General features: G+C 45.9%; 1 protein-coding gene and 1 long non-coding RNA gene across 23 annotated transcripts in view; one reads left to right on the forward strand and one right to left on the reverse strand.

The window, feature by feature from the left end:
* LOC112059388 (uncharacterized) overlaps positions 1 to 27338 on the forward strand; it is a 166003-nt gene extending 138665 nt beyond the window's left edge. Inside the window, exons 3-4 of one of the 3 annotated variants that reach the window (XR_010600005.1) lie at positions 1110 to 1580; positions 21758 to 27338. This is a non-coding gene — a long non-coding RNA (uncharacterized LOC112059388). Of the gene's footprint in view, positions 1 to 1109 lie in introns of all 3 variants that reach the window. The other 2 variants (XR_010600004.1, XR_010600003.1) reach the window with 2 other exon arrangements.
* BCL2L11 (BCL2 like 11) overlaps positions 16359 to 27762 on the reverse strand; it is a 53187-nt gene continuing 41783 nt past the window's right edge. For all 20 annotated transcript variants that reach the window (XM_042852753.2, XM_065589914.1, XM_065589916.1 and 17 more), the window contains one exon: positions 16359 to 21473. In XM_042852753.2, the coding sequence (XP_042708687.1) occupies positions 21460 to 21473 (14 nt within the window). In that variant the 3' untranslated portion in view covers positions 16359 to 21459. The remainder of the gene's footprint in view (positions 21474 to 27762) is intronic.

Here is a 27762-nt window from a genome sequence, read left to right on the forward strand (position 1 = left end):
TGGTGGAACGCGGGCCAATGCCTTGGCCACCACCACTGCCACCTGGAATTCCACATGGAGACCGGGAAGCGCGAGCAACAGTTAAACAAGCATTTAACATTCATATTTGCCTAGTTACTCACACACTCTTACAAAGATGTGCGGGGGGAGGGGGGTGGCGTTAAAAGTAAGAACCGTATGTTGCCTTCCCTTTTCGCATGCCGCTGTGGAGAAATCGGCCATGCCGCAGTGTTACGAGCCACCTGTAACGAGTAAAATGGATGGTGTGGGAGAAGAAAATGCAGTCCCCTGGGAGATAAGTCAATATCCAGAACATGGCAAAGGGATTGTATGTAGTCCAGAAACGTGTTGGGGGTGAGGGGGGCTGGCTGTGCAGTTCTTTGAGAGGCCGTATTGCCGTGTGTTTGCATGTAGACCATGGGTAGATGTCATCAAAGCAGGTTGTATCGTAAACTGTAGGGAGACCATCATCCGTGTGGATGCTCACGTGGCATCCTGCTGATTTCCCCCATGTGTTTTGACCCAATCCCGGGTGCTGATAGCTGCCAACTTTTTCCGCGGTAGGAACTCCGGAGAGGTAGTCACGTCTTTGGGAAGGGTGTATTTTCTGAGCCCTCCTGTATAGGACACCAGCCCACTCCACTTGTAGATGCGTTTATCAGCTTGGAAACCTCTGTGGCTTACACGCCCGGCCTGCCAACAGTAGCTTGGACTAGAATGTCCGTTTGCCATTCAGCAATCTCCAGGATTGTTGTGTCCTCCAGAACGTGCGCTGCCGGAAAGGACCGATAAACCTTAGGCAGCAAAGCCCGGCACGCCCCCTCCCCACACCTACACACCTTTAAACGGGCTGCCATTTGTAAGCAGATCGCCTCTGTAAATTGCAGCTTCCCATTGGGAGTGCGCTCTTTTCACTCTGTATCAGTCAGTTGTGTCCAGGGAGCTGCTGGGAACCGAGGTGTTCCTCTAACCTAAGCCTATACTAGGGCTGAGTTTAACAAAGTATCATTTTTTGGCCTTGAGATTCCACAGGCCCTTTTCTCTGACCATGCACTGAACCCTTTGTGAAGTACTCAGACAATAATGCATTGGTTCATGTCTGCTTTCAGGCCCTTCCACACTCCAGCAGCAGCCTGGGATCTCCAATTGTTATGGATTGGTCAAAGAGGAAGCGTTTCTGTGACGAACTTAGGGTGGACATCCTGGAGACGGCCAACCAGCAGGTGCAGGACCAAAGGGGAAAGGAGTCTCAGCACGTGGAAAGGCGGCAGAGTTGCAGCGTGGGAGGAGAGACTGCCCCTGGAGCCGGACTGCAGCAAAAAGACCTGTTTGAGGGGCTGCTTGCAGTAATGGCCACAAGGCTTCTGCCCCCCCCCCCCCTCTGAGTGCCCTCCAGGGTGCCATGTCTTGCGGGCCAGGAATGCATTGGACAATACCATGGTCTGGTGGCCCGTGCAGCTTGGACAGGGTAAATGTACTCCTGGAAGTCCTCACCCCCTTGCAGCCCTCCACGCACCTTCAGCAGCTCCACATAGGTGGTAGGAAGGAGGAGGAGAAAGGGGGCTCGGGGCCATGCAAAGGTAGGCAGTTTATTTGTTTGCACTGGCTTCACTGTTTTGCACTGTTCGGCGTTTGTGTTATGCAATTTATGTCATTACTGGTTTGGGTGTTGGCTTATTACTGGTGTTTTGGTGTTGGGATGGCAGCCGGCTTCATATTGGGTGACGTTACCATGGACTGTAACCGCTAGGCAACGTGGCCACTGACTCTCGCCATTGGATGACATAGCCTGGAGTATCGCCACTAGGCAGTACTGCTGGCCTTGGACTCAAAACACCCTTTGACAAACCGAATCCAGAAATTCTAAACTAGAGTCACTCTTCAGTGTGGACGCACAAGCCCGGGTTGTGGGCTCAAGTCCCACTGACATTGGGATTACATTGTGGGGCAGACATTCCCAAAGGCTCTGATCCTGCACAGGCCTGCTTAATTTGACTCTCATGATTCATCTCATTTCCCTGCATCCTTTCAGCGAAGTCTCTGAGCAAGTGGCTTCAGGAGCAGGGCATGAGACAGGAAGGGCTCCCCCATTTCACAGCTAAGCCATCGGGAGATTTTTTTAAGATCAGGTACATGTTCCTGTGAGACAACATAGCAGCTAATAAAGTACAGTATATGACAGACCCTCTCTATGTAGTTTAACTTGGCTCTGGGTGTGGATACAGACCCAGTCACGTGCTCTGTAATATGCCGAATGACTGCCTCAGATGGCGTGCAGAGCCTGCAAAGCGGAGCTGGAGTCGGTGCTCAGAACTGGAAGGTGTTCTTCCAGGACAAAAGGACAGAACTGGGCCATGGTTTTGTCCCGTTTCAGAGGGAGTCGTTCTTTACAGAAGCCTCGGTTTAACCCCAAACAGCTGAGCTGTTTGCTGCTCCTATAAACGCGTGCACACACATTTTTATAATCGCGGCTGGCCTGGGTATGGAAGTGATAATAATGGAGCAGTGCGGCTGCTTCAGGCTTCTCGAGGGAGGAATGCTGCCAGAACTGGGAGGTGCTGATTCAGCAAAGCCCAAGGAGGGCTAGTGAAATTCTATCGCCCTCTGTTTTCTCCACCAAAACGCAGCTGCTCAGAAGAGCAAACCATTTATCAGCCTGTCCACATCTGGAAACTCCATGGTAGCACGTGGAGGGGTTTTTCCTCTTCAGTTTGAACAGAGTTTCTAGCAGTCTAATCCCACTCTCAGATGTTCAATGGAAACTGTTTTGATTACTGATAGGACTGGTATAATTTACCTGTAGATTTATTTTTTTTTAGCTTCTTATTTTTTCCAATACATCTACTGCTACCTCACCCCTCAATTGGGGACCATAAGTGACTCTGGAAAAGCATTAACGGTGAGAAGATATAACATTCAAATTAAGAAAGCCACATACGCTTAGATTCACCCGTTGTTGATGTACCGAGTCGTAATCCCTAGCAATTCCCTCACATAAAGCATTCCTATCAGAAATGAATGAGTGGGTTGGGGACCAGGGCAGTCTTGCTGCGAGGAAGAAAGTTGGCCTGGTGCTGTTAACTCTTTCTAGTTGCTGTCTGCTGGGTTAGGAGTCAAGTGAGCAGAACTGTCAAGTCACTGCAGAATTGATGAGGTCACCCTGGTAGTTTCAGGTCTGGGCCATAACGTGTGCTTGGTTTGTTTTGTGGGTTTTGCCAAGGGAAGTAAGATATTTGTCTTTTCATTTTTATATATACCAAGCTCAATGGGTTTCGCCTGATCTGGTTAACACTTTCAGTTCACTCCGTTAATTACAATACTAATTCCAAGCCATTCAGAGCCCGGCAATTCTCAGTGCCTTTGTGGTCCTAAAATGACTCCTCGGTGTCTCTGACTCACCAGAACCCAGACACTCCATTCGGGTGTTGTGGGGGTGCACAGCTGTTGTTCTCTGCCCTGCAGTCTTCCAGTCCCTTTAAAGAGAGCATCTCAGGTGGCTCCTAACTTGGGAGCTCGGGTCATTTTTCCATTGATGCTAAATATGGCTGTAAGGAAACTCTCTTACTTTTCTTCTTACGCCATCACGGTCGGGTCCGGGTGAAACTGGCAAGAAAATGTTCCCAAATTCATTTGAAATTATGCACCAGTTCACTTCACACATCAATCTACTTCTGGCTTAACCTTTCTCATGTGAGCACGGGGGTAGCCAGGGGGTTGGCAACGTAGCCTTGTTGAGAGAAGACAGGGGAGGGTGGAGATCTACAAAACAGTTCTGGGCATTTATAATATTGGATATAAACAGACACTCACCAGGTCAGAAGCAGCCGGAGATGTCTGGATTGTAGTTCTGCCTCTCGAAGTGGGCCAGGGACACGACACCAGTGTTCTTGGGGGGTTAATTTTAATTCCTATTGTTTGTGATGTTGAGTGTGGGGTTACTTCCCCTTCCAACCCGTAACCAGCTATGACTAATGAGTGTGTTTGTTGAACTACAATAGCTTGTTGTTTGCAGCTTTTTCCAGCATTCAGGTGTTATTGGCTGCACGTCGCTAGCAGCGTGAATCGATTTTGGTTTTGTAGATCCCTCTGTATTGTTTCATACCCAAGCAGCGTACATTTTTTACGGCATTCTGCCAGGGAAGAGTTGAGGGTGTCTGTCTGGGACTTCAGTGCCTGTGCTGGAGTAGAGTTGATTTGCGAGAGGAATGGAGGGGAACTGTTTGTAGGTTTCTGTGGTGGTGGACGTGTGAGAAGATGATGTGTACGTAGTTAGGTGACTTTACACTGAGTTTGGAGTTGGCAGTATTGTCTGACTAACTGTTTCTCACAAAGTCGCGGGGATTTTAGTGTTGGAGTTTCCTCTTTCTTTCGTGTATGAAGAAAACACAGACTGGAATGTTTGAGGAAGACGTTTCAAATGAATGTGTTGTATCATAAGATTAGCTGATGTGTCACAGTGAGAGATCGTCCCATTTACCTCAGAGAGACTATCCCTCATTAGCCATTTCCTGTGGAAATGAGATGGCTGCTAATAAAGATGTCCACTGTCTCCTAATGTTTCCAAAGGAATTGAAGCCACAGGCTGCCCTCACTTAAGATGGCTGCCCTTTTGTTACAGCTTTTGCAAATGGAAGTGAGATGGCCCATACAAATGATGGCGGTCTTCCATTTTTTGCGGTGGAAATTGAGCCAGGCTGTCTTCAGGGATGGTGGCCCATTCCCTGTGCTTTAGAGCTAGGGAACTGGGCAGTAAACTCTGGGGAAACAGGAGAAAACACGGGGGGCAGGGTGGGAAATATTAGCAAAGTACTTTTTTCCATAACTGCCTAGTGTCACAGCAGTACCGTGCACCCGGCAAAAGGCTGTGCCCCTGTTTGTGGGGCTGCCAGGCCCTTCCTGTAAGGTGTGTATGTTTCCAAGGAGTGGGCAATTCCTTTTACACATTGAAAATGTTACATATCAAACACAGCCCGTTGATGTGGTCATTTGAACCCAGGCTCACTCACTCATTTTCAACAGGTAGAGGCCAAACACGGAGGCAAAGTGAATAGCCTTGGAACTGGAGAGCATTTTGAACCAGTTCGCACAGAAAACATTTTCAATGCAGATGCCAGGCTGCTTTTCTTCACTGCATCTCAGGCGTTTGGTCCTGCCCAGGGGAATAACAACATGACTAAACTGAGGCTGTGTCCGAGAGAGAGAGATTTGAGCCACACACACATCGTACAATGCTCCATTCAGTGCCCACTGAAGTCAATAGAAAGACACTCCAGGGTGCTTTGCATTGAACTCTAGCGATGGGATTTCCAGACAGCTATGCACTGGCCTGTTTGTACTCCCCGCAAAATCGATTGTAAAACTGCCATTGATTTCAGTGGGGGCAGAGTCAGGGCAAAGCTGTGAGCCTGTGACAGTCCAATCTCGATAGGTCCCATCACGCTAGTGTTGAGAAAATAGCTGGTCATTAACATTTTACTGTCTCAGAGATACAGCACCCTACACAAGCATTCTGGCCAACAGATCAGGTGAATGTTAGTCATTTTAGGAAGATTTAATTATTAAATCATCAGCATCCTTGTTACTAATTGGAGGGTATTTCAGGTATGTACCACAGAACCATTGTATAAAACTTTACCGGGATAGTATTGTTTTGGTGTAACATTTTCAAAAGCACCTAAGTTCTATTTTCTAAAGTGGCTTAGGCACTTAGGGGCAGATTTTCAAAGGTATTTAGGCACCTAGTGGAGTTTTCAAAAGAACCTAAGCAGGAGAGGCACCTGGGTCACACTGGATTAAACACCCACCCTGCTTAGGTGCTTCTGTTGCTCCCACTAGGTGTCTATCCACAGCTCTAGGTGCCTAAATACCACTGACAACCTGCCCTTAGGAAGCTAAATCACTGTAATGACACTGAGGCTCCTAAGACACTCAGGCACTTTTGAAAATGTTACCCGATCTATACCAGTATTTTAATATCAAGAAAATAAGGAACAGAGTTATTGAAAAAGTGGTGTGGACTTTACAAGAGAGTTCTGTAGGCCAGGGTGAGCATCATACCAATTCTTGTACAGAAATGGGCATTTGACAGAAAATATAGCGCTGGCAGTAACATGAGGCAGAGGGTCAGCAGCACCGAAAGGGAAAGACGTGATTTACCCTCAAACTTTGCAAACAGAGAAAGGGGAAATTCCAGAAGGGAAGCAGCATTTTTTCCTTAAAACAAGAGGGAAGATTCCTCTCATGGAACAGTAAGTTGTTAAAAGACAGGAAACAAATGGCCAGTTTTCAGAATGGAGAGAGGGAAATGGTGTCCCCGAGGGGTCTGTACTGGGCCCAGTCCTATTCAACATAAATGATCTGGGGAAAGGGGTAAACAGTGAGGTGGCAAAATTTGCAGATACAAAATTATTCAAGAGAGTTAAATCCAAAGCCGACTGCGCAGAGTTCCAAAGGGATCTCACTAAACTGGGTGATTGACTTGCAGCTGTCATTTTGTTACCCAGTGTTGATAGATGCAAAGTAATGCACATTGGAAAATGTAATCCCAACTATACAAACACAATGGGGGGGGGGGTCTAAATGAGCTGTTACTGCTCAAGAAAGAGACCTTGGAGTCATTGTGGATAGTTCTCTGAAAACATCCACTCAACGTGCAGCAGGAGTGAAAAAAGCCAACAATGTTAGGAACATTAGGAAAGGGATCGATAAGACAGAAAATATCATATCATCACTGTCTAAATCCATGGTACGCCCACACCTTGAATACTGTGTGCAGATCTGCTCACCCCCATCTCAGAAAATATATATTAGAAATGGAAAAGGGTCAGAGAAGTACAACAAAAATGATTAGGGATGGAGCAGCTGCCATCTGAGGACAGATTAAGATAACTGGGATTGTTCAGCTTGGAAAAGAGATGACTAAGGGGGGGGCATAGGATAGAGGGCTATAAAATCATGACTGGGGTAGAGAAAGCGAATAAGGAAGAGTTATTTACCCCTCCACATAACACAAGAACCAGGGATCGCCCAATGAAATTAACAGGCAGCTGGTTTAAAACCAATATAAAGAAGTATTTCTTCACACAACGCACAGTCAACCTGGGCACTCAATGTCAGGGCCAAAACTGTAACTGGGTTAAAAAAAGAACTAGGTTAAGTTCCTGGAGGATAAATCCATCAATGGCTATTCGCCAAGATGGCCAGAGATTCAGCCCCAGGCTCTGGGTGGCCTAAGCCTCTAACTGCCAGATGCTGGGACTGGACGATGGGATGTATCACTGGATAATTGCCCGGTTCTGTTCATTCTGTCTGGGGCACCTGGCTCTGGCCACTGTCAGAAGACAGGACACTGGGCTAGATGGACCCTTGGTCTGACCCAGTGTGGCCGTTCTTATGCTCATAAATGGCTGTCTTCTTTATACTCTGTTGATGGTCTGTATAAGCAAACATTGAGGCAGGCAAAGGAAAGTCCCTGAGGTCAGAGAAGATTCGGCACTTCTATTGGCAACCAAATGTAAAGGGAGGCTCAGGTCAGACACGTCGGAAACCTCACTTGCAGAGGAGGTCCACGTCCCTCCCACGGTGGAGCAGAATCTTTTTGATCTTAGGCTGGAGTTTCCCTTTAGAGAAGATAGCTACAGAGCAAAGAGCGACAGCGGGGAGGGAAGCTCTGGAGATGGGGGAAGGGGAAGACTCCAGTGAATGACTATTACAGAAACACATGGGCAGGCAGAAGGGCTGTAAAGGATTCAAAGGCAAGGAGGAGCTGGGGGCGGGAGCACAGACTGGATGTGCTCAGAGCCGGAAACAAGGTAGGTATTTTTGGTGGGAGCATTTTGAACCAATTGAAAGGGGCGAGGTTAGTGCCAGGCAGCTGCAGTAGTTGGGAGACTGGAGACAGATTTGGGTCGAGGGGAACAGCAACTCTTCGGAGACGGGGGAGATCCACCATTGACACGGGCGCTGGCGAGAGGGTGGGTCAAGGGGATGAAGAAATGCGGGATGGAGACAGCCAGGGCAGCACCAGGGAAGACAGCGGCAGACGGGTTGCAGCACATTGGGTGGCACTCCCGGGATGAGGCATTGGAGGAGCAGTGGGCAGAGCTGATAACCCTCACTGGGACAGAGAGGCAAAGGCTGGAGAGGTCATACAGGTATGAGAGGAGCCGGCTGGAAGAGAGGGCCCACACAGGAGGCTGGAGGGAAGCCTGGTGGGATCTCTGAGCAGGGAGCCATCAGCCAGCGGCTAGAAGGAGAAGGCGAGGCGTGTAGGGCGGCAGCGTGACTTTGTCAGCGCTGTAACGCCTCTGTCCTGGTCCTGGGTGGTCGTACCAATGCAGCCGCGCAGTTCAGATCCCCGCCCTGCAGCCACAGCAGCACCAGGACGCCCCGATCAACATTGTCACTAGCGCCGCAAGCAGGGAGAAGGGGTTGGGCGGGGGGGAGCGTGAACATGCACTGACACCGGTGCTTGCAATGGGGTCTCCTGGAGCTGAGCCCTCTGGGGGTGGGCTGAGAGAGCCCCAGAGCTGGGTGACGACACCCACCCTCACCTGCCCCCGGAGGCTGTTCCCTCTCAGCACCATAGCACATGTCTGGGCGGCTTCTGCAGTGGGATGACCTGCCTTTAGAAGTGAAGTGTCGGTTCAGTAAACAGCACCGGAGTGACTAAAGGAACTACACCGGTGCGGGTGCTGTACGGACCCCAGCCAGCGATGAACGGTGCTCACTCCCCGAAAGGATGGCCCCTCGGAGAGCTCGCGGTACATTTCACTGTGCACCGCAGGCCTGGCACACGCCTCGGTTCCGCCAGCACGCCCACAGCCTGTTCCTTAGCGCTCGGCATTCAGGTTAGAGTGGCGCTTCCTTTGGCCAGGGCCATTCCTGTTGGTGTGGTGAGGAAAGGCAGCGGCTCAGGATGGTTTTGGACAGGTTAATGTCTTCCCCAGGCTGCGGCACTTTGGAAGCCTTCCTCCCGGTAGCGTAACACGGGCACTTCGTTTTTATGGACTCCCAACTTCAGAGTCTGTGGCCTGCAGCTTGAGTGTTGGTTGACTTGCCCGGCAAGTGCACTTGGGAGCCGGGGGGACAGACGAGGTAATTGCGTGTTATGAATACGAGGAACCGCTGGATTTTATTTCACATTTATAAGAAAGGAGCCTACGGCTGCTGGATTTGAGTTGGCTGTTGGATTCTCCCTGCTAGGAGGGGCATTTTTTGTTTTCGAATGCTCTAGGAAGTGCTGGAAAACATCTTGTCAATTAGCTCCATTTAATAGACACATTTTAACAGTCAAGGAACTTCAAAGCCGCTCTGACCAGAACTAAACCGATGGCACATGTCTGAAGCAGCTTGTAACTGGAGCTTGAATCTCAAGCAGAATGGGATAAAATGGCTTTTCCCCCCTTGTCAGTTAAATTCTACTGTGGGTACAACAGTACAGTTTGGTAACCGTTTTGAGAATAGCCCTTCCCACAAGGTGCGGAAAACATCTCGGCATCATTCTTGGGGGCAGCCTGGGGATAGTGGAGAGAGGAAGATGGTCTCAAGGTTCAGGCTCTAGCCGAGCCAAGTCTGAACTCTCAACCGTAGGCTGACTTAGCTACGTCACTCAGGGGTGTGAAAAATCCACCCCCCGGGGGACAGAGGTAAGCCGGCCTCACCCCCACTGTAGACAGCACTCGGTTGATGGAAGAATTCTTCCATTTACCTAGTTACGCCTCTCAGGAGGTGGATTCCCTACGGTGACAAGAGCACCCCTCCCGTCGCTGTAGCAAGCAGCTACCCCGAAGCACTACAGCAGCACAGCTAGTTTTAAGTGTAGATGTCACCTGGGTTCAACTCCCTGCTCTGCCACAGACTTTCCATGTGACCCTGGGCAAGTCACTTAGTTTCTTGGTGCCTCTGCTCCCCATGTGTGAAGTGAGGATACCAGCACTGCCCTGCCTCACAGGGACATTGCGAGGATAAAAATATTCACGACGGTGAGGTGTTCAAATTCTCCGGTGGTGGGGCCCAGCTAACTTTGACAGGTAGGTAGATAAGCACCGTGTTGCCATCGTAGAATGTTAATTCAGTCAAATGTATTTTCTCTCTGTGGGGCACGTCGAGAGAACCGGTTGCTGTAGTAGCGAGGTACTGCGCATGGTGAAATAAGGGGACGAGATGGGGCCCTGTCAATGATACTATGAAATTTGTTGTGACAGATCCTGCAACCGCATGCAATAGCATTGGGGACTATATTGTACTAAGTTTATGTATCACGATGGGACAGGGATTCTTGCAACTTCATAGGGGAGAATTACCACACTCCTCCAGGAACTAAACATCGGGGGGCGGGGTGATTTAAGGTGAGTCACTGAGAGCAAACAATGCTAGCGAGGCACCACCTCCTGGCCTGGATTGCAGATCCTGCTTCAAGCTGGGTTTCCCTGAGCCTAGGAGAAGAAAGGGCTTTTGGTATGAACTTGAATTGACACAGAGCCGTCTGATCCGGCAAACGGACAGGGCTGTCTGTCCGGGGTGGGGGCAGCCTTTGTGGAAGGGTTGGAAAGACTTTGACCAACGAGGGCGCCATAAGGTAAGGTGAGCTTTTAGCAAGTGTACAGGAACTCGGACTAGTTTTTGTTTTCTCTGTAATGCTTTCCCCTGAAGAAGAAGTGTGCTTGCTTAGAAAGAGTTGGGTGGTAACTTCTGGCAATACATGGACCATCGCCCTCGGCCCAAAAGCAACGCTCAGGCAATGGCCTTTAGGCAGACTGGCTTGCTGGGCATAGCACAGTGGAAGACAATGCTGTGCAGCATGAAAACCCCGGGTCAGAAGGGAGAGAGATTTGGGTCCCTGCCCACGTGAGGTGAAGGCTGGGAGCCAGAACCCTTAAGTGGGTGCCCTCAGGGGACCACGGAGGGGAAATAGGGGTGCAGTTACCCTGAAACTGTGCCAAATGTATCGTGAAATGACCGTGCCTTGGAAAGCCTGTAGATCGATATTGTGGATGCACCATTGCTGACTGATGGGACTGCAGCAGGCGTACACCGGAGAAGGGACAACAGGGGAGGCTTAATGTTAATGACGGTGCTTCGACCATACAAAAGTTATGTGAAAAAGTGACTGAATTCTAGGGGGAAAGCAGTTTTATCCAGCCTCGTTGAGGGGAGGGTTAGATTCTGGGCAAAGTGTCTCTTTATTTAAATGCTACCCAACTGCTGCGTTCCTCTGGTCACCCAGAAGGCTCCCACCCTGAGGTGGAGTTCCAGGGGAGGGTGTGTGTGAGGACAGGGCAGTCTGAACGGCCAGCTCCAGGCCCAGGCTCTGAGCAGCAGGATCCGCTCTTAGGAGGGAGCGTCTGAGTGCAGGTCTGCACCCCAAGATAGGGACAGGGGCTGGGTGCTGCTCAGACTCCAGAGGCCCGGCTTCCCCTCCTAGCACTCCAGGGAGCACCTCACCAGATCCGTGACTCACAGCACTGGTCTCTGCTCTTCGCTTTCTGGCAGCCTGTGTTTCCTTTTATGTAAGCCTTGTGGTTCCTTTATTGTGGGCTGGCGTTGGCAAGAGGGTGTGTTTCACACTGGACACTGCAGGAGGTCACACAGCAGAGCGTTCGGAGCTGAGACGTAGCATTCCACAGCTTCGTAGCCAGCACCGGACATGCTCAGCTCAGCTCCTGAGTCTCGCGTGGTGTTTCTTTTTGCCATGCCCGCAGTTAGCACAGTTGTCTCCGACGACGAAGCTACCCCTGCATTAATCTGGCTCAGCCGCCGGGGGGATTTCACAGATTAATAGATTTTTAGTCCAGAAGGGACCATTGTAATAACCCAGCCTGACTACATAACACAAGTCATAGAACGTCCCTGGATTTATTTCTGCTTTAGTGCCAAGAACTGTGCTTCAACCTAATTGATCTTTTAGAAAAAACTCCCAGTTTGGTTTTAAAATTGCCAGTGATTGAGAATTCACCGCCACCAGTGGAAGAATTTACCCAGGGGTTAAAAACGTGTGCTTTGTTTCCAGGTTGAATTTGTCTAGCTTCCACTTCCAGCCTTGGCATCTTGTACCTTTATCTGCTAGACTGAAGAGCCATCTATTATCCTTGTGTAGATACTGAGAGACCGGTCAAGTCACCCCTTAACCCTCTCTTTGATGAGTTGAATGGTCACGATAAGGCAGGTTTTCTAATCCTTCAATCATCCTTGTGGCTCCTCTCCAATTTATCAATATCCCTCTTAAATTGCGGACACCAGAACTGGCACAGAATTGCAGCAGCGGTTGCATCCGTGCCAAACACCGAGGTAAAATCACCTGTCGTCTCCTACTCAAGAGTCCCCTGTTTATGCCTCCCAGGATCCCATTACCCTGTTTGGCCACAGCGTTGCACTGGGAGCGCAAGTTCAGCTGATTCTCCACCACGACCCCAAAGTCCTGTTCTGAGTCCCTGCTTCCCAGGCTAATGTGTGTCCCCCCCACACCCTGTAGGTGTGGCTGACATTCATTGTTCCTAAATATTTAAACATGAAGGCCCAGATCCTCTGAGGCATGTAGATGTTTAACTCCCCTGGGTCTAGTCCCTGCTGTGGAAGCCTGCACCTGTTAGCAACACCTTGTAACAGCAATGGTGCTGTTTCCCTGAGTCCTGGGGCTTGAGCCCCTGTTATTTCTCACATGCTACCAACGGCCTCCTCCATGACATTCATCCCATTGCTCACACTTCTAATGTTACTGCTCTTGAGACGTGATAGCAAAGAACTCCCTTCTGCTCCTCCACGTGAGCTCTGCTGCATTCGACAGTTGATCAGTTTCGCCTCCTACACACTTAACACTGGACTTTTAACTAAGGGGAGATGGGGGTGATTAAGTGTCACTTTTATCCTTACCGGGATGACTGGCAGCCTAGGGCCTCGTGAGCCGCTCTAGGTATTTTGTGTCTTACTGAAGCTTTGTCATCAACCAACCCAGGCTTGGTCCAGCTCAGTGAATGAGGTGTCTGGGCGTTCTCCGGGACTCTGCTAGCAGGGCAGTCGTCCCAGCACAGAAAACGCTGGACAAGGCCATCAAGCTCCTGAAGCAGCCCCAAGAGAGACAGCCCCGTCAGCTGTTCCAGCTAGCAGAAGCCATGACCGCCCTGACACAACTGTTGCCAGGGGCCAGGAGGGACTCCAGTCATTTTTTAATGAGTCCTCCTGCCTCATTTCTCTCTCTCTCTCACGCACACACACGTTTCACCTTTGTACTTCTCAGCACTCCTGCTGCTGGTGGTGACGGCTCTCCAGGGAATTCATTGCAAGGTATCAGAGTAGCAGCCGTGTTAGTCTGTATCCGCAAAAAGAAGAACAGGAGTACTTGTGGCACCTTAGAGACTAACAAATTTATTAGAGCATAAGCTGTAGTCCATGAAAGCTTATGCTCTAATAAATTTGTTAGTCTCTAAGGTGCCACAAGTACTCCTGTTCTTCTCATTGCAAGGTATGCTCTTGCAAGAGTCACTCTGCACCGCCATCGCATCACGCTGGGGAGCAGCTCTCCTATTCAGCCACACCCAAGAACCGTAGCCCAGACAGGACCCCAGCAACGTCCTTGACGTCTGAGCAGGGCCTCTGACCGTCCTGCGGTGACAATGGATCTGTAACCATAGGGGAGAACTTTAGCCAGAACAGAGTGTTCGTTCAGAGGGGTGGAGGATGGCAGAATGTAACAGCCCTTAACGTACCGGGGGACGGGTGAGTCACCAAACCATCAGCCCCTTGGAGCAGGCCCTGAACAGGACCGACATCCACTCAAGCAGCTGAGTTTGGGAACAGGACCTGCGTGGCTCTCTCGGCCTCCTGCCAGAACCGGCTTTCACCATTCTGCCCCAGAAGGAGAGATGTCCCTGGCTGGACACTGGTTGCATTTTCCAGCAACAGGTCAGACTCGCTTCCCTATGCCTTCCCCCGCACCCCTCGCTGATCCCCAGGGCTTCCACGAGGCCTCGCAGGACAAGGGAGTCAGGGCTGATGTCCAAGCAGGGTCCGGTTCACCCCACATAAATGATATCTAAAGGCCAGGTTTGTGAGGAGCAAACCGTGAAATAACTAGGGCTCTTAGCAGGTGGCCGACGCTGCTCAGGGCCAGAAAGCAATCTGCCTCCAGGGCCTGCACTGCTCCCCGGGGATACGTTTTCAGCTTTGTGTAGTGCTCTGGAGTACAAGGACAAACTCTGCTCTTTTGTACCAGGTCTTGCAGCTTCTGGGGTTAGTGCTAGAGCTGTGTTTCTGCACACAGGCGGCGTGGCTCAGCCGTAAGAGCTTAGGACACGTTGCAGGGGATGGGTTGCTTTCCCCCCACCATACAGCCATTACAACCAATTTCGGCAAAATCAGTGTGGAATATCCCTCCTTGGACCCACCCTGAGGTGCTGCGTAGGCCATTCAGCTCATAAACCCCCTGCCAGCTGTGGCCTGAGTTTCCAGGGAACATTACCTGGCCTGGGAGACTGAGCTAGCTACTGCCTCTCCTGCTATTCCCTTTTGGCTCCTTTCTACCTTGACTTCACAGGAGCCTGGCCAGTAACCTCCCTTCAGATACAGCAAGAGCTTGGCCTTCCCTAGGTTGGTAGAATCCGGACGTCTGGCCTCCATGTTCTCCACCTCCGTCTGGCCTCCATGCTGACTGCAGAGAAGGGCAGTCCTGGTCCCTTCGGGCTTTGCGAAGTGTCTCCGGCATCGCAGCCTCCGCCTGGCCCAACAGTGAATCGGCTTTTGGCCAGGAAATCTGTTGTGTGGCCCCCTGGGGCTTCAGCTGTTCCTCATGTACCATTGGCATGTGGACAGTGGAGCTTCCCGTGCCCGAAAGCTGCCTAGGTGGGACTTGAGTACGGCAGTCCAAAAATCACCCAGCTAGTGCTCGGGGTTTGGACCCACCCACTGGCAGGGCACCGCTAGCTGAAACCTAGTCTCCATCTACTCAGAGCCCCTCACAGAACCAACTTAGATCAGATCAAAGTTCCCTTTACATGGTTTTTTTGCTCTCCTTGTTCAGCTGATCCTCCCTCCCTCCCCCGCGTTTCCCTTTGCACAGGCTCTGCTGAGGCCCCCACCCTGTACCTCCTTTACACATTATCTCTGGCTGACTGCCTCTGTGAAAATGACTTCCAAACCTACAGGCTCACACCTGCCCTCAGCCCATGCTTGCTGTTCTGTCCTCATCCTGAATGACCCCCAACTAAATTCTCAATATTCATCCACAATCCACCCCAGCCTTTTCTTCCGGATCTGACTTCTTCCTGTCACCCCACATGCTGGCTGGTGCCAAACCCTGTTCTTCCAGTGCACCATATTCCACATCTGCCCTCCATCCTATTGCTGGAATTCTTTGCCGTGCCGGCATCTTCTCTGCACCCAGGCTTGCTCCCATCCTGCCTCTGCATGTTACCTACCTCCATCCTGCCACTGACCACATCACATTCCCCAGCAAGGCCATGCACAGCATCAGCCTTTCAAGATCTTCCCTTGCCCGTATGGCTCAGGACTCGCATCACCCTCATGCCCATCCCTGCAAAGGCTCCCACCTAACCACGGTTTCCTTCTCCCACTTTTGGATTTGCACTTTCATACCTGAAACCCCTCAGGGTACCTCTGACATTCCTATTCCTCCCTACAATTCACTGCTGAAAACCAATCTCTGACTCTTCCTTTGTTATATAAAATCCAAGTCGTGGTCATTTGCAGTATAAAAAAATGTGAGACACTTGTCCTGCCTCTCTGCAAGATGCTGGGACCCACACCTTCATCCAGCAGATAGGATCTACAATTACTCCTGGAGCTAAATTCAGGCTTTGGCTTGGTCAGGTGGACTCACGTGGGTGGAGCTCTGAGCCCCTGTAGTTCTCAGCAGGGATTTGGGCTGTCTCTATCTTTGCCATACAGGCCATGCCTACCTAGGCTGCATGTGATTATGTTCCCCCAATGTATGAACTTGCAGATTTCCCAGTTGAATCTTAGTCTCCTTTTCTGCCCATCTTGCTCATCACAAGAGCCCATTTGTATTAATTTTGTCCTCTGTGGCATTCACAACTCCTGTAAAATAAGTGTCATGTACAAATGTTATTGACGCACTCTAGTCCCTCGCCTAGCTCATTAGGGGCCTGCTCCAAACCCCAATGAACTATCCCCCCACCCCCAACCAGCTATTTAATTCCATGCCAGTCCACATGACATAACGAGGGTGTTTGATACTCCCTGTGCCCGGGTGGTACTTGCACAGGTCCATGTATGTGCAAGTATCAGAGACAGAGAATTAAAGCCCCATCTACAATTCCATACATCTTATCTCAGAAGAGCATAAAATTTTGAATTTGAGCAAAATAATACTCATCACAAATAGATGAAAGTTTAATGAATTTTATATAATAAACATAAAAGATTGCATCTTAAAAAAGATCTGTAGCTATGTACAGCCGTATTGCACAAGTAAAGTGGCAATTACCCTGTCAAAAATTCATCAGTGCAAACCACAAGTAAGCCAGGGAAACTGCAATAAAAATGCTACATATGCTGGGTCCTATGAAACAAGTTAGTGATTAATCAGTACATGATCAGTGCTCTGTTTGTACCTGATAAGGAGCTTTGCTACAGTAATGAGTGGTCTTGAAACCAGGATGCAAAAGTTTACTCTAAAAATCAAAGTAGAAAGTAGTTCTATAAATAACTTGCAGGGGCTTCTTGTTTAAGAGGTAACAGCCATGTCCTGCACTATGTAAACTGAGGATAAGGTGTTTCATATCCCAAAATAGGGTTATTATTGAGTTACCAGGAAGCACTATCAAGTTATCGAACTGAAATCTACAGCATAATTTTTAATTCTGGCAACTGGCTGAAGCAATGAAGTGAGGCAGCCAGATTCAGTAGGAGCACAGGGAGGGTGAAATCTGAAGGCAGTGGAGAATGAGAAGGTGGGGGATTGGCACATTGTCTAGATCTTGAAAAAGTGATTAACTGAGACTACTGCACTTCAGTTTAATAATATGTTTGAATAAACTGCCCTTGGCCCCTTGGGATGATAATGTTTTGCTTAGACCGATAAAGTTATTTGTAACAAATTAATGCTTTGAGCTACAAAAAGAGATTCTGGATGTGGCTTTGGCGTTTGGCTGAGTCTGCATTTCCATATCATATTTTACTTCAAATCCCTGCCTCTATATACAGTGCTGAATCATTGAGTCCAGAAAGTTAAAAGTGGCCGAAATGGGGGATTAAATTGTGGATACAATTTTCAAGAGAGACTTTAGGCACACAGAAACCCAAGTCCCCTGCACTTTGTGAGACTTTGACTTAGGTACTTCACAGCCTCTTTTGAAAATGGGACTTAGGAGCCTAAGTCACTTAGGCACTTTTGAACATTTTACTCAGTAACTAAACGTTATTGATTGCACTGAATTAGAAGACAGTGCTCTAAACTGATCAATCACTAATTCCATATATACCAGTAAAAATTCATTAAAAACTTTACAGGAACTTAAATAAGCAGAAAATAAATATACAACATTTCTACAAGTTACAGCATTATGGAACAGTAGAGTGCATTAATTACACAGAAAAAAGAATCTACAGTATTTACCAAGTTCAATTCTAAAAAAGACTTAGAAAAACAGTAATTTACTTTATATGCTGTACAAAACTTTACATGACATAGTAAGAAAAGAAACAAAACATTGCACACAGACATTTGGCTCAGATTATAAGAATAATATGATGCCCTAAATCTAATAAATACTCAAATATTTACAATTATTGAAGGAGGAAAAAGCATAATACCGTATCATACAAGTTTTGTAGGAAAAATTTGAATCTGGTTTCTCCACAACCAAAGAAAATTCTTCATAAAGTAGTTTTGGCAGGGTAGAGTATGGATTATATGGAATTAAAAGAAATTCCTCCACTAACAATGTAGCAAAAGTATTATAACCGTTTTTAATGTTACGTTGAGATTTAAGAAACAAACTCAATAACCACCCACAAATCTAACCTGGGCAGAGAGGTTGCCAAGGCACAAAACCAGTTTTAAATTGTCAAAAACAATGGGATTAGTTTGTTATTTTTTTAAAATACATACTGTAAAAACATCTGCAGGAAACTTCCTGATAAACAAGAGTGCAGAGAAGTCCAAGTCACATGGTGCCAATATCTTGTTCTTTAATGTTCATATAATTCACAGAATTGTTTTTTAAAATCATTTATTACGCTTATAGTAAGCTAGTCTGAAGCCATGGTGTGGTGGCAAACCTGTTGCACTACCATGCCAGAGGTAAATGTACAAAGAAAGCACCCAAGTCTCCAGGCACTGGGCCAGCAGAGCCTTATTAAGAGGTGGGATGGAGAGGGAGAAGATATGTTGTACTGATGCCAACTCTCCCAAGGGCACTATATTTAAAAGAACTGAAATAAAGTGCTCCACTTGTAGAAGCGTGTGTGTGCGTGCACGCCTGCGCCAATTGTAGAAGTGTGTGTGTGGGGGGGGTGGGTGCTGTAAACAGAAGTGTCTTTGGTGTGTTCGGAAAGGTGCATAGCGCAATTCCAAATGTCAGAACTAGCTCTACTCTCTCATGACAACTAGTGGACAATGTGGCCTCAGGAGGGGGTTTCAAAACTCATACCTGAAACTACCTGATCAACTGTAACGTCGTTCCAAGACGTGGCTAGGGTCCAATTCTGTTCAAAAGATGACTGCAACGTCTAGTGTTGGAAAATCTGATTTTTGTCTAAGCTATTTAATGGCTGTGTGACTCTGACATGTGAGGAATGTTCAAAATGGAACAAAAGTCATTGTCTCATAGGCCCCTCCAGTCTTATGCTCACTTCTAGCATCCGGTAGCAGTGAGAACTCTTTACTGACCATACATTGATACCCGCTCAATTCACTACATGTAGGATGTTCTGAATTCCCCTTTACGCCTACTGCTTTGGTATGATCCAAAACCATGCTGTTATGGAAGTGATTATCTGCCATCAGCACTACTGAATTACTGCTTGAAACTCCAGATACAATGTAAGTCACCAATATTGCTCTACAAAAAAAAAAAAAAAACCACCCACTGCTTTGATAATTGAGGCCAACTCCTAGGACAAAGGTTTAGCCTACAGAGCCAACATGTCCTCCAGATTCACTGCTCGCGGGGGTGGATTAATGCAACTGGGGAACAGAGCCATGTTTAGAGGAACCCTTCCACCTGCCCCAGAGGCACCAGGGGTCAGTGCAGAGAATACGTTATACAAATTTACTTGTCAAAACTAACAAAAAAATACAATGGCACTCAGTATACGCTGATCAACACATTGCAATGTTTTGGAAGAAAAGCTATCATATTTTTCTATGGTGCTGGTGAAACCAGAAATAAAATGCGGCATTTTGAAGTAGACTGTAGTAAACAGAAACAAATTGAATCATGCAAGCTCTCTGCATCACATACAAAAGGAAGCCAGATTCTGAAGACAATTCTGAAGCCAGCTTTGGGTAAATTCTGCATTAATACATTGCACCAGCTGAAGGACCTGTGCGCTCCCCAACGCACCTGTCATGCAGTTTCCCATGGTGTGAAGGTGAACTATAAAACCAATATTAAAATTCAGGTTAAACCTAGATCGATGGTTACAGTGCCCACGGAGCAGGCTCAGGGAGGCAGTCAATATACACACTTAAAAATTAAAAATAAAGTTTTTCTTTCTGTGAAGTCCTCTTGGCACTTCTTGGGTCACTGAAGTTGTTACAGAAGGCATTCTGTTATGTTCTAAATACCAGAAGTTTACAAGTCATGCAATCCATGGTATTTGTGGTTTCACAGAATGCTGCCTTCTGGAATAACTTCAGTGAACTAAGAAGTGGTAAAGGGAGTTCTGTAGAAGGAAGATCTAAGTAAAGAAAAGGTAAGTTAAAACTTTTTCTGTGCTGGATGCCTCCTGAAACCTAGTTAGTGAGTCACTCCAGTATAGGAACCTTGATTTAACTTAGTTCTGGTTTTGGTTAATCTTTAAACAAGTCACAATGTCTGATGTAGGAATACAATTTTAAGGGCACTCACTGTATTATTTTAAAAGATTATATGGAAGTTTTGCTGGAACTTTCAAAATGGCCTAATTTTTGCTTCCCATGGATATTTAATTTATTCACTTGTGGGATTTTTTTTGAACCGCCACAATCAATTCAAATATTGTACTCTTCCCCTCAAGACGGATGTAACTCAGTCAGCAGTCCACGTGTTCAACTGTGCATCTCAGAATAGATCTTAAGTACAAAACCAGCTCTAGCAAAAATCCAACACATTAAAAAACCAGCAATACCAATTGGGTTTATCAACAGTCACAGTAAAATATTAAGTGAAGTTTAAAATAGTTTCTGAAGTTATGCAACCCTCCAACTTTAGGCAAAATTGCAGTGTTTCAGGAACTTTTACCCCACAAATATTTTATTGTTCTATTATCCCCAACCTTCAACATTCTATGTTATATAATACACAAATGTATCCAGACTCATTAGATATAAAGAACTTTTAGAAAGGCAACTTGGTATGGTTTTTGAAGCATAATACTTTCACAGTTAAGCTGCAAATTTCAGGTCAACTTTGAGATTCCTGCTGGTAGGGTGGAAGAGGTGGAAGTTTCAGGGGGAGCTCGCCAGTTGCACTTAGCTGCAGTTTAAAATCAGTCAGCAGGAAGTATGCTGTTTGCGTGACACACATACAGTTGAATTTAGGGTGGCAGTAGAGATTTGCAAGGTAACTGAAGTTCTGATGCAAATCCTTCTACCATTCTTCAACTAGCTTCAATTCATGAGTTTGCCCCTTTTTGCATGAAAGGGTCTAGGAATGGAGGGAAAGCATGAATCTGACCCCTCCTTGCTGGGGGGGGGGGGGGAGAATAACATCTGTACACAGTTATTTTATAATAAACTAAGGCAGCTCCGCAAGTTAGCTGGCTCAGTTAACTCCACTGCAGAATATATCAGAGATTAGTCTACAGGTTTCCAGAAAATGGAGTATGAAAATCAATCATGTTTGATCATTTTCTTTCCAAATCAGTCTTTTAAAAGTTCAAGAAAAACCAGCGTAAACACCACTCTCACATAAAGTCCTGCTTCACAAAGCTTTTATATATCCGTTTCCAAAATCCATCGTGACGTGTTCACAGTGAATTCCCATTTAAAAACCCTCTGTCTTCTGATAGCAGACAAAATGAGACAGTGTATGTGCATATTTTTCACAAACACGGAGTTCTACTGCTCCTCCCAATGTCTCGGATGTCCTTTAGGAAGAGGAGGATTTGTTAATTGCATATACAAGGTATGGAAAGGATACTCTTGCTGCTTGTTTTTCTGGATTCTGGTGATAACTGGACAATCTCAGAATGTCTGTACGTATCCATTACTGCAGTCTCCAAATGAGGCGGATGATATAACGTAACAGGCGCAAAATAATTTGGTGGTTTACTGCTGGATTATCCAAGAAACCCTGCAACAGAAAAAACGTTTATTTTTTCATTCCTGAAGTCTCCTTTCCAGAAGTACCTATGACCAGCTTACACACTAACCGATTGTGATAGATTTCCCAAACGGTGTTCCGCGGAACACTGGTGTGCCGCACGATGTGAATAGGTGGTCCATGAAAGAATCGTAATTAAGAAAAGGGTCTGTACATTTTTTTTAATTTTAAATTTGGCATATTTGAAGCGTGGTTTACAACTCTTTTTGAATGATTATAATTTAACATAAAACTCTTATTCCGGTTATTGATAGATCTCGTATTGAATACCATGGCGCGGGATTTCCATATTATATTGCAACAAAACCCAAACATAGGAATAGACTTGATGCTGCGCCTGACATGAGGATTCAACTTTCCAGCATTATTCCTAATATTAAGCGAATTTGTGATAGAAAAATGCAGACACACCAATCCCATTACATCCAAATGTGTATTTCTGTTTATAAAAATAGATTTTCCTAGTAAAAATCTAATTTGTTAGGTGTTTGTGTATATATAAACACAGTTGTTTTTTTAAGTAGAACACTGTTTTTAATTTTGACTCTTGCACTTGATTTTTGTACTACTTTATAGGCGCTTTCCAGTTAGAAATTGTTAGTTCGAGTTATTTTAAATTTGTATTTTTGCTTTGTTTTATAAAATAAAATATATTTGAGCATAAATAATGCAATTTTTTATTTGAAAACCAAACGACTACAAAATAATATATTGTAAGTGTTCCGTAACAGGCTAAAAAGTGTTCCGTGGCCAAAAACGTTTGGGAAACGCTGTGAAAGAACATTTTGAAATTAACAGAATGATGCTGGATAATAACAGCAAAGAGAATAGAATTTTTTTTTTTAAAGGGGGGCAAGCTAGGTCATTGTTTCCTTTGGTAATTCAATAAATTCTTCTCAAACCATTGTAGGGATTTCAAAAGAGAGTTAGTCATGGTTTAATAGAGAACTCAAAGAGGATATTGAGGAGTTAACAAGATAATTGGGTATTTTTGTTTTAAAACTGTGGTCAGATATAACTTCCATTTTGCTAAGTGGATATAGTGGAACATTAACTTTGCACCTGCAGTACCGATACCAGATGAAAGGGGGGACTCCTCCTCACTATTTCAGAAACACAGTAAGAATGCATACATTCATTTAGAACAGTGGTCCCCAAACAGGGGGGGGGGAGGGGGGACACAGAGGAACATTTGGGAGGGTGGGGTGCAGCAGGGCCTGGGGCAGCCCCCGAAGGGAGAGCCACACAGCCCTGCTCCAACCATGGCTCTTGGCCCCCAACCTCGCTCACGGCCCTGACAGATTTCATTAAGGGTAGGGGAACGCAACATAAAAAGTTTGTGGACCACTATTTTAGAACCATAGCAACGATCATTATATTTAAACTTGGTATATGTTTAATACACTGAGTTGATTCTAAGATTGGCTATATATAAAACAATAGCATGTAATTTATGCAATTTGGTACAGATGAAAACAAAACAATTGGGAAAAACCAACAAGGTATTCTCAGAGTATAATTGTGCCAAATTGTTGACTTTGAAAAATGTTTCAGATTCCCAACGGGTAAAATCTGGTAGCTGTAATTTATTTAAGAAAACCAGTGATTTGGTGTAATTCATGCTAAGAAGCTAAATAAAGCTAAGGGCAATCTGTGCCAGAACTAATGAACCTCCAATTGTTCTCAAATGACTCCACCTGTGTAAACACGGTTTGGTCTATATAACATGTGTAGAGACATCTGAAAACAACTTTACTCTTTTCAGCTGAAAGGGGAAAATATAAAATGGGGGGATGGGGGGGGGAGATGATAAACTGCATGTTTGTTATACAGTAGAACCTGAGAGTTACAAACAGGAATGGAGGTTGTTTGTAACTCTGAAATGTTTGTAATACTGAACAAAACATTATGGCTGTTCTTTCAAAAGTTTGCATTGACTTAATACAGCTTTGAAACTTAACTATGCAGAAGAAAAATGTTGCTTTTCACCATCTTAATTTAAACGAAACAAGCACAGAAACGGTTTTCTTGTCAAATCTTAAAAAAAAACAAAAAACACTTTCCCTTTATGTTTTAGTAGTTTACGTTTAACACAGTACTGTGCTGATTTTTGTGTGTCTCTGCTGCTGCGCCTGATTGCGTACTTCTGGTTCCAAATGAGATGCGTGGTTGACGGGCCAGTTTGTAATTCTGAGGTTCTACTGTGCTATGTTTTGACTACATCGAACTATTGGCAAGTTTTACATGTGGCAAATCAGGAAAGTAAGCAGCTGATGGGACAGGAATGAAATAGCTGGCATGGAACACGAATACAAACACACACACAGCCCGATTTGTTTTTCACTTCTATTACATATGACCACAATTTGGAAGACATTGTTCCAGGGTGACTAAACATATATAAAAATAAAACACAAACCAACTCTCTCAATAAAATCAGATTAATTGCTTCATTGTTAGGAACTGAAAACTCTGCTAGTGATTTCCTTAATAATAATATCTGCACATGAAGCCAAAAATGCTGTGAAATGACACAGGCACTGCCTTTTAAAATGAACACTTCCCCCTCTCTCTGCCTGACAGACAGGGTAAGTAATTGTTTGGCTGGAAGCCGCCGGCCAGTTACAATCAGCACTGGTTTGAGACAGGTTAATGGTAATTATTCACACAAGGCAGTCAGCATCTCCCCAGACAGAGAAGAAACTCCACCGCAGCTGGTGCAGTTTTCTCCAAGCTGCTCCCCTGGCTCTTGAGAAGTTGCTTGACATAATGGAATTGCGATAAGGCCAGGGCATTTCCTCTCTGTATCACCGTAACAAGATGGGAGGAAATCAGTTTTCTGTATGCAATGCCTGCAGAGACACTTAACCACAGCATGCATTTTTTATCTTTTACACACAGAATTGATTTTGCTGCAGTTTCAATATTGACTTGTCATAAGTTTACTGAAATAAACTTAAGGTTTTATTTTCAATTGGGGCAATAAACACAAGTGAGTTTTTTTAACATCTGCTCAAAAGAAAGAGTAAGTTTCCTAGAGTACAGCCTAGTGAATTGACCCCTATGGAACAGGAAGTTGAATATCTGGACCGTTAACTAGAACTGGCAAATGCCAAACAGGGCTTGTGTTTGTCCGTTATTAACAGAGAATATGTTTGAAGTTTATCTGTAAAGGAAAAACTTAGATCTGTGTTCTTCCTCCTCCTTATGATTTATAAAGAAGGCTGTTGGTGAAACCTGCTTAATTCAGAAGGAAATTAGTTTTGTTCAAACTGTCCAGTTTTGTTCTTTATTTGAGTGAAACAGATATCAAAACTTAATCAAAAGTTGAATCTAACTTTCTAGCTTCCCCCACCCCCCAATACCATGTCTCTTAAAGTAAGGGCTGAAGAAGCTTTCAATCTACATTTCTGCATCCTCAAGACATGAGCAAGACAAAAACCCAATTTTTGTAGTATTTCAAAGGCAAAACAAAACATTTTTTAAAATAAGTCTAATGTGTAAAGATGTCATGAAATAAAATTTTAAAAAGGCACAAACCTATTTTATTTCCTTCTCTTCAGGTCACCTGTAAGGACAAGATTACATAAAGCCACAAGGATCATTTGTACTGCAACAATGGAGTCTCAGCTATGGGAGAAACCTTAGGCCTCTCTGTACACAGGCCGAGGTGATGCATTCAGGTTCATTTGGCAGAAAACTTTTAGATGTAGGGATCACCCAACACTCCCTGCCAGAGGAATTAATGGTTTTAAAAGCCAGAATGTGGGAAGACTTAAAAAGGAAAATAAAAGCATCAGGAAATGAGGAAGCAGGCACACAGGAGGAAATAGGACCGGGGTGTCTGACAGACAACTTGCTCTTTACTAGAGGTTTTTGTCACCAGGGATAACTGTACCGTTGGCCTCTTCTGCCAACCCCAATGTTAGAAAGTAAGTTCCAACACCAACAGCAGAAACAAGAGAGACACCCTGGAATACAAGTAAATTGTAGTGGACTGCAGAATAATTAAAGTGTATCAAGTAATAAGGCTGAGTAAGATGAAAATATTGTGAATAAAGAAAGTTATAATTCAGTCAAGGGAAACGTGTGTAAGCAAAGAAGAAACACCTGCTAGCTATGACCACATCCCACAGAGAGGAGAAACAGGTGACCCTCTTCTCTTTAACCAGTTTACTTTGGACAGATGTCAACTACAGAAGCCACTACCAGCAAACCAGTGATCTGTTTTAGGAGAGAACTCACTCCAATGGCTCTCTCAGTTGGCTAATATTGCTATAGGGTAAGGTTTCTAACATTAAACCCAAATAGGAATGGCCAAAATGCAGACATTTTACCAAAAACCTTTATCAGGGTGCGGGAGATCACCTAATGCAGTTTTAACTTGAAATGACATTGGGGGAGGGAGTTCCACAGACTTAAAAGTTAGTTGGATGCAAAGGAAGGGGTGGTGGTGGTGTTTCTACATCTTAATCCCAAAGAAGGTGGCAGGGGCTGGAGAAGGAAGGGAACCATAGGGGATTGGCATGTTCAAGAGAATAAGAATGATGGAGAAGAGACTGGTAACAGAGGGACTGTGATGGATGGGGTGAGGAGGTCAGAGGCAGTAACCCAGCAGTGAAAGGGTTTAATCCCACTTACATGCATATACACTATCAGCATAACTAACCAGAATATTATTAATCCTTAGAAAATGCAGTTTTCCAAGGATTCACTTCCCCACCTTAATCTAACTGACATGAAAGAATTACCCAGGCAAGAGTCTGAAATTTCATTCCACTTATGCCAAAATACCCAAATGAAAACAATCCACAGGAGTTCAATCCAGGGAAGCGGGTGTGTAGGAAACAGACACAGCCCTTGACAGCCAGCTGCTCCTTCAAAACCCTGTTGTGAACGCCCGTTGTTACGCTTAGCTATGCAGTCTGCGCAGTTTCCATCCCACATCCACCATTGGTAACTGTATTCACAGAGACTGCTAAGCTCTGGCACTCTCTCAGATGGGCTGCTAAGCTCTGGCACTCTCTCAGATGGGCTACAAGCAATGTGACACCTTAAAGACCACATGAGCAGCAATACCTAGGCACAGAAACAATGGCTGCTCTAAGAGGATTCCTAACGAGGGAAGTGACCTGTCGTTTTTTTAAAGTTATTATGCCAACGCCTTTCATTCCTTGTTCTTTTCTTTCACATGCAGTCATTTGCAGCTGGTCAAATCACAATATATTGCTCTCCTAGGCTAAGTAAAGTAACATGCTGGCAAACAGGACATCACGCTGAAGCTGACATCATTGCAGGATTCCCAACCTCTGTTCATGAGCTCATTCAACAGAATGTTTAGGGTGGCAGATAGCCAACTATTGGGGGGAGGGGCTGGGGGAGAAAAGTTAAGGATATAGAAAGAAAAACATCAGGAAAATGGAGTGTCAGAAATTTAAGCACAGGCCTGTAGCCAAGAGGAGGCATTGGGAAGGGTTTCCTTCCTACTGGGTCGAGTCATATTAACAGCAATGATCAGGTCATACTGAAGTGACCCTGCTGGCTCATCACTGGATACTTCCTCCCATCCCAGATGAGATGGTGGAAATGGAACTAACCAGCAGAGGCCACTGTGTTATCCAGTCCAACATCAGCTGGTGCAGAGCTCCAAAATCCCTAGAGACCAGGAAAAAGGAGGTACAATCCTGATCTCAGAAGCAATCAGACTTGGGTGGGAAGCCCCAACTTGTGCAAGAGCAGGAACAGCAGGCTGGAAGCAGTGGCCAGGCCAGACAGCCTGAGAGCTGGGAATGAAAAGCTGAGACACACACACACAAGGAAGCAGCAGGTTGCAAGTGGAGGCATGGGAGTGGACAGCGTGGCTGGGCCCCAAGGAGATATGGGCAGGAGGACAGACGCTGGCTGGCTGGCTGGGGAATGGTATTTAGTCCTGAGGGCCCCATTACCTTTTATACCCTTCTGTTGGACTACCCTTAGGGCTTGAGTCTGTTGGGTTGATCTTTTACAGAATCTGTTGACATCACTGTCCTAAACTATTAGCCTATTTCTAAGGTTAAAATAATCAGGCTAAATACAGTAAGAAAGGGCAGGGGGAGGGGGCATAAGACTACTTTAAAGAAGTCCAGTCCAGGACATCGTTAAGGGATTGGAAATAAATGCACAGACTTGGCATAGCTATGCTCTATTCTGATCCTATTCTACACTGGATGCTCGCATCTGCTTTGTACTGTCACTGACTTTCCACTTGGTACCCTGAGCT

The sequence above is a fragment of the Chrysemys picta genome, chromosome 3 (assembly GCF_011386835.1).
Source record: "Chrysemys picta bellii isolate R12L10 chromosome 3, ASM1138683v2, whole genome shotgun sequence".
Taxonomy (NCBI): Eukaryota; Metazoa; Chordata; order Testudines; family Emydidae; genus Chrysemys; species Chrysemys picta.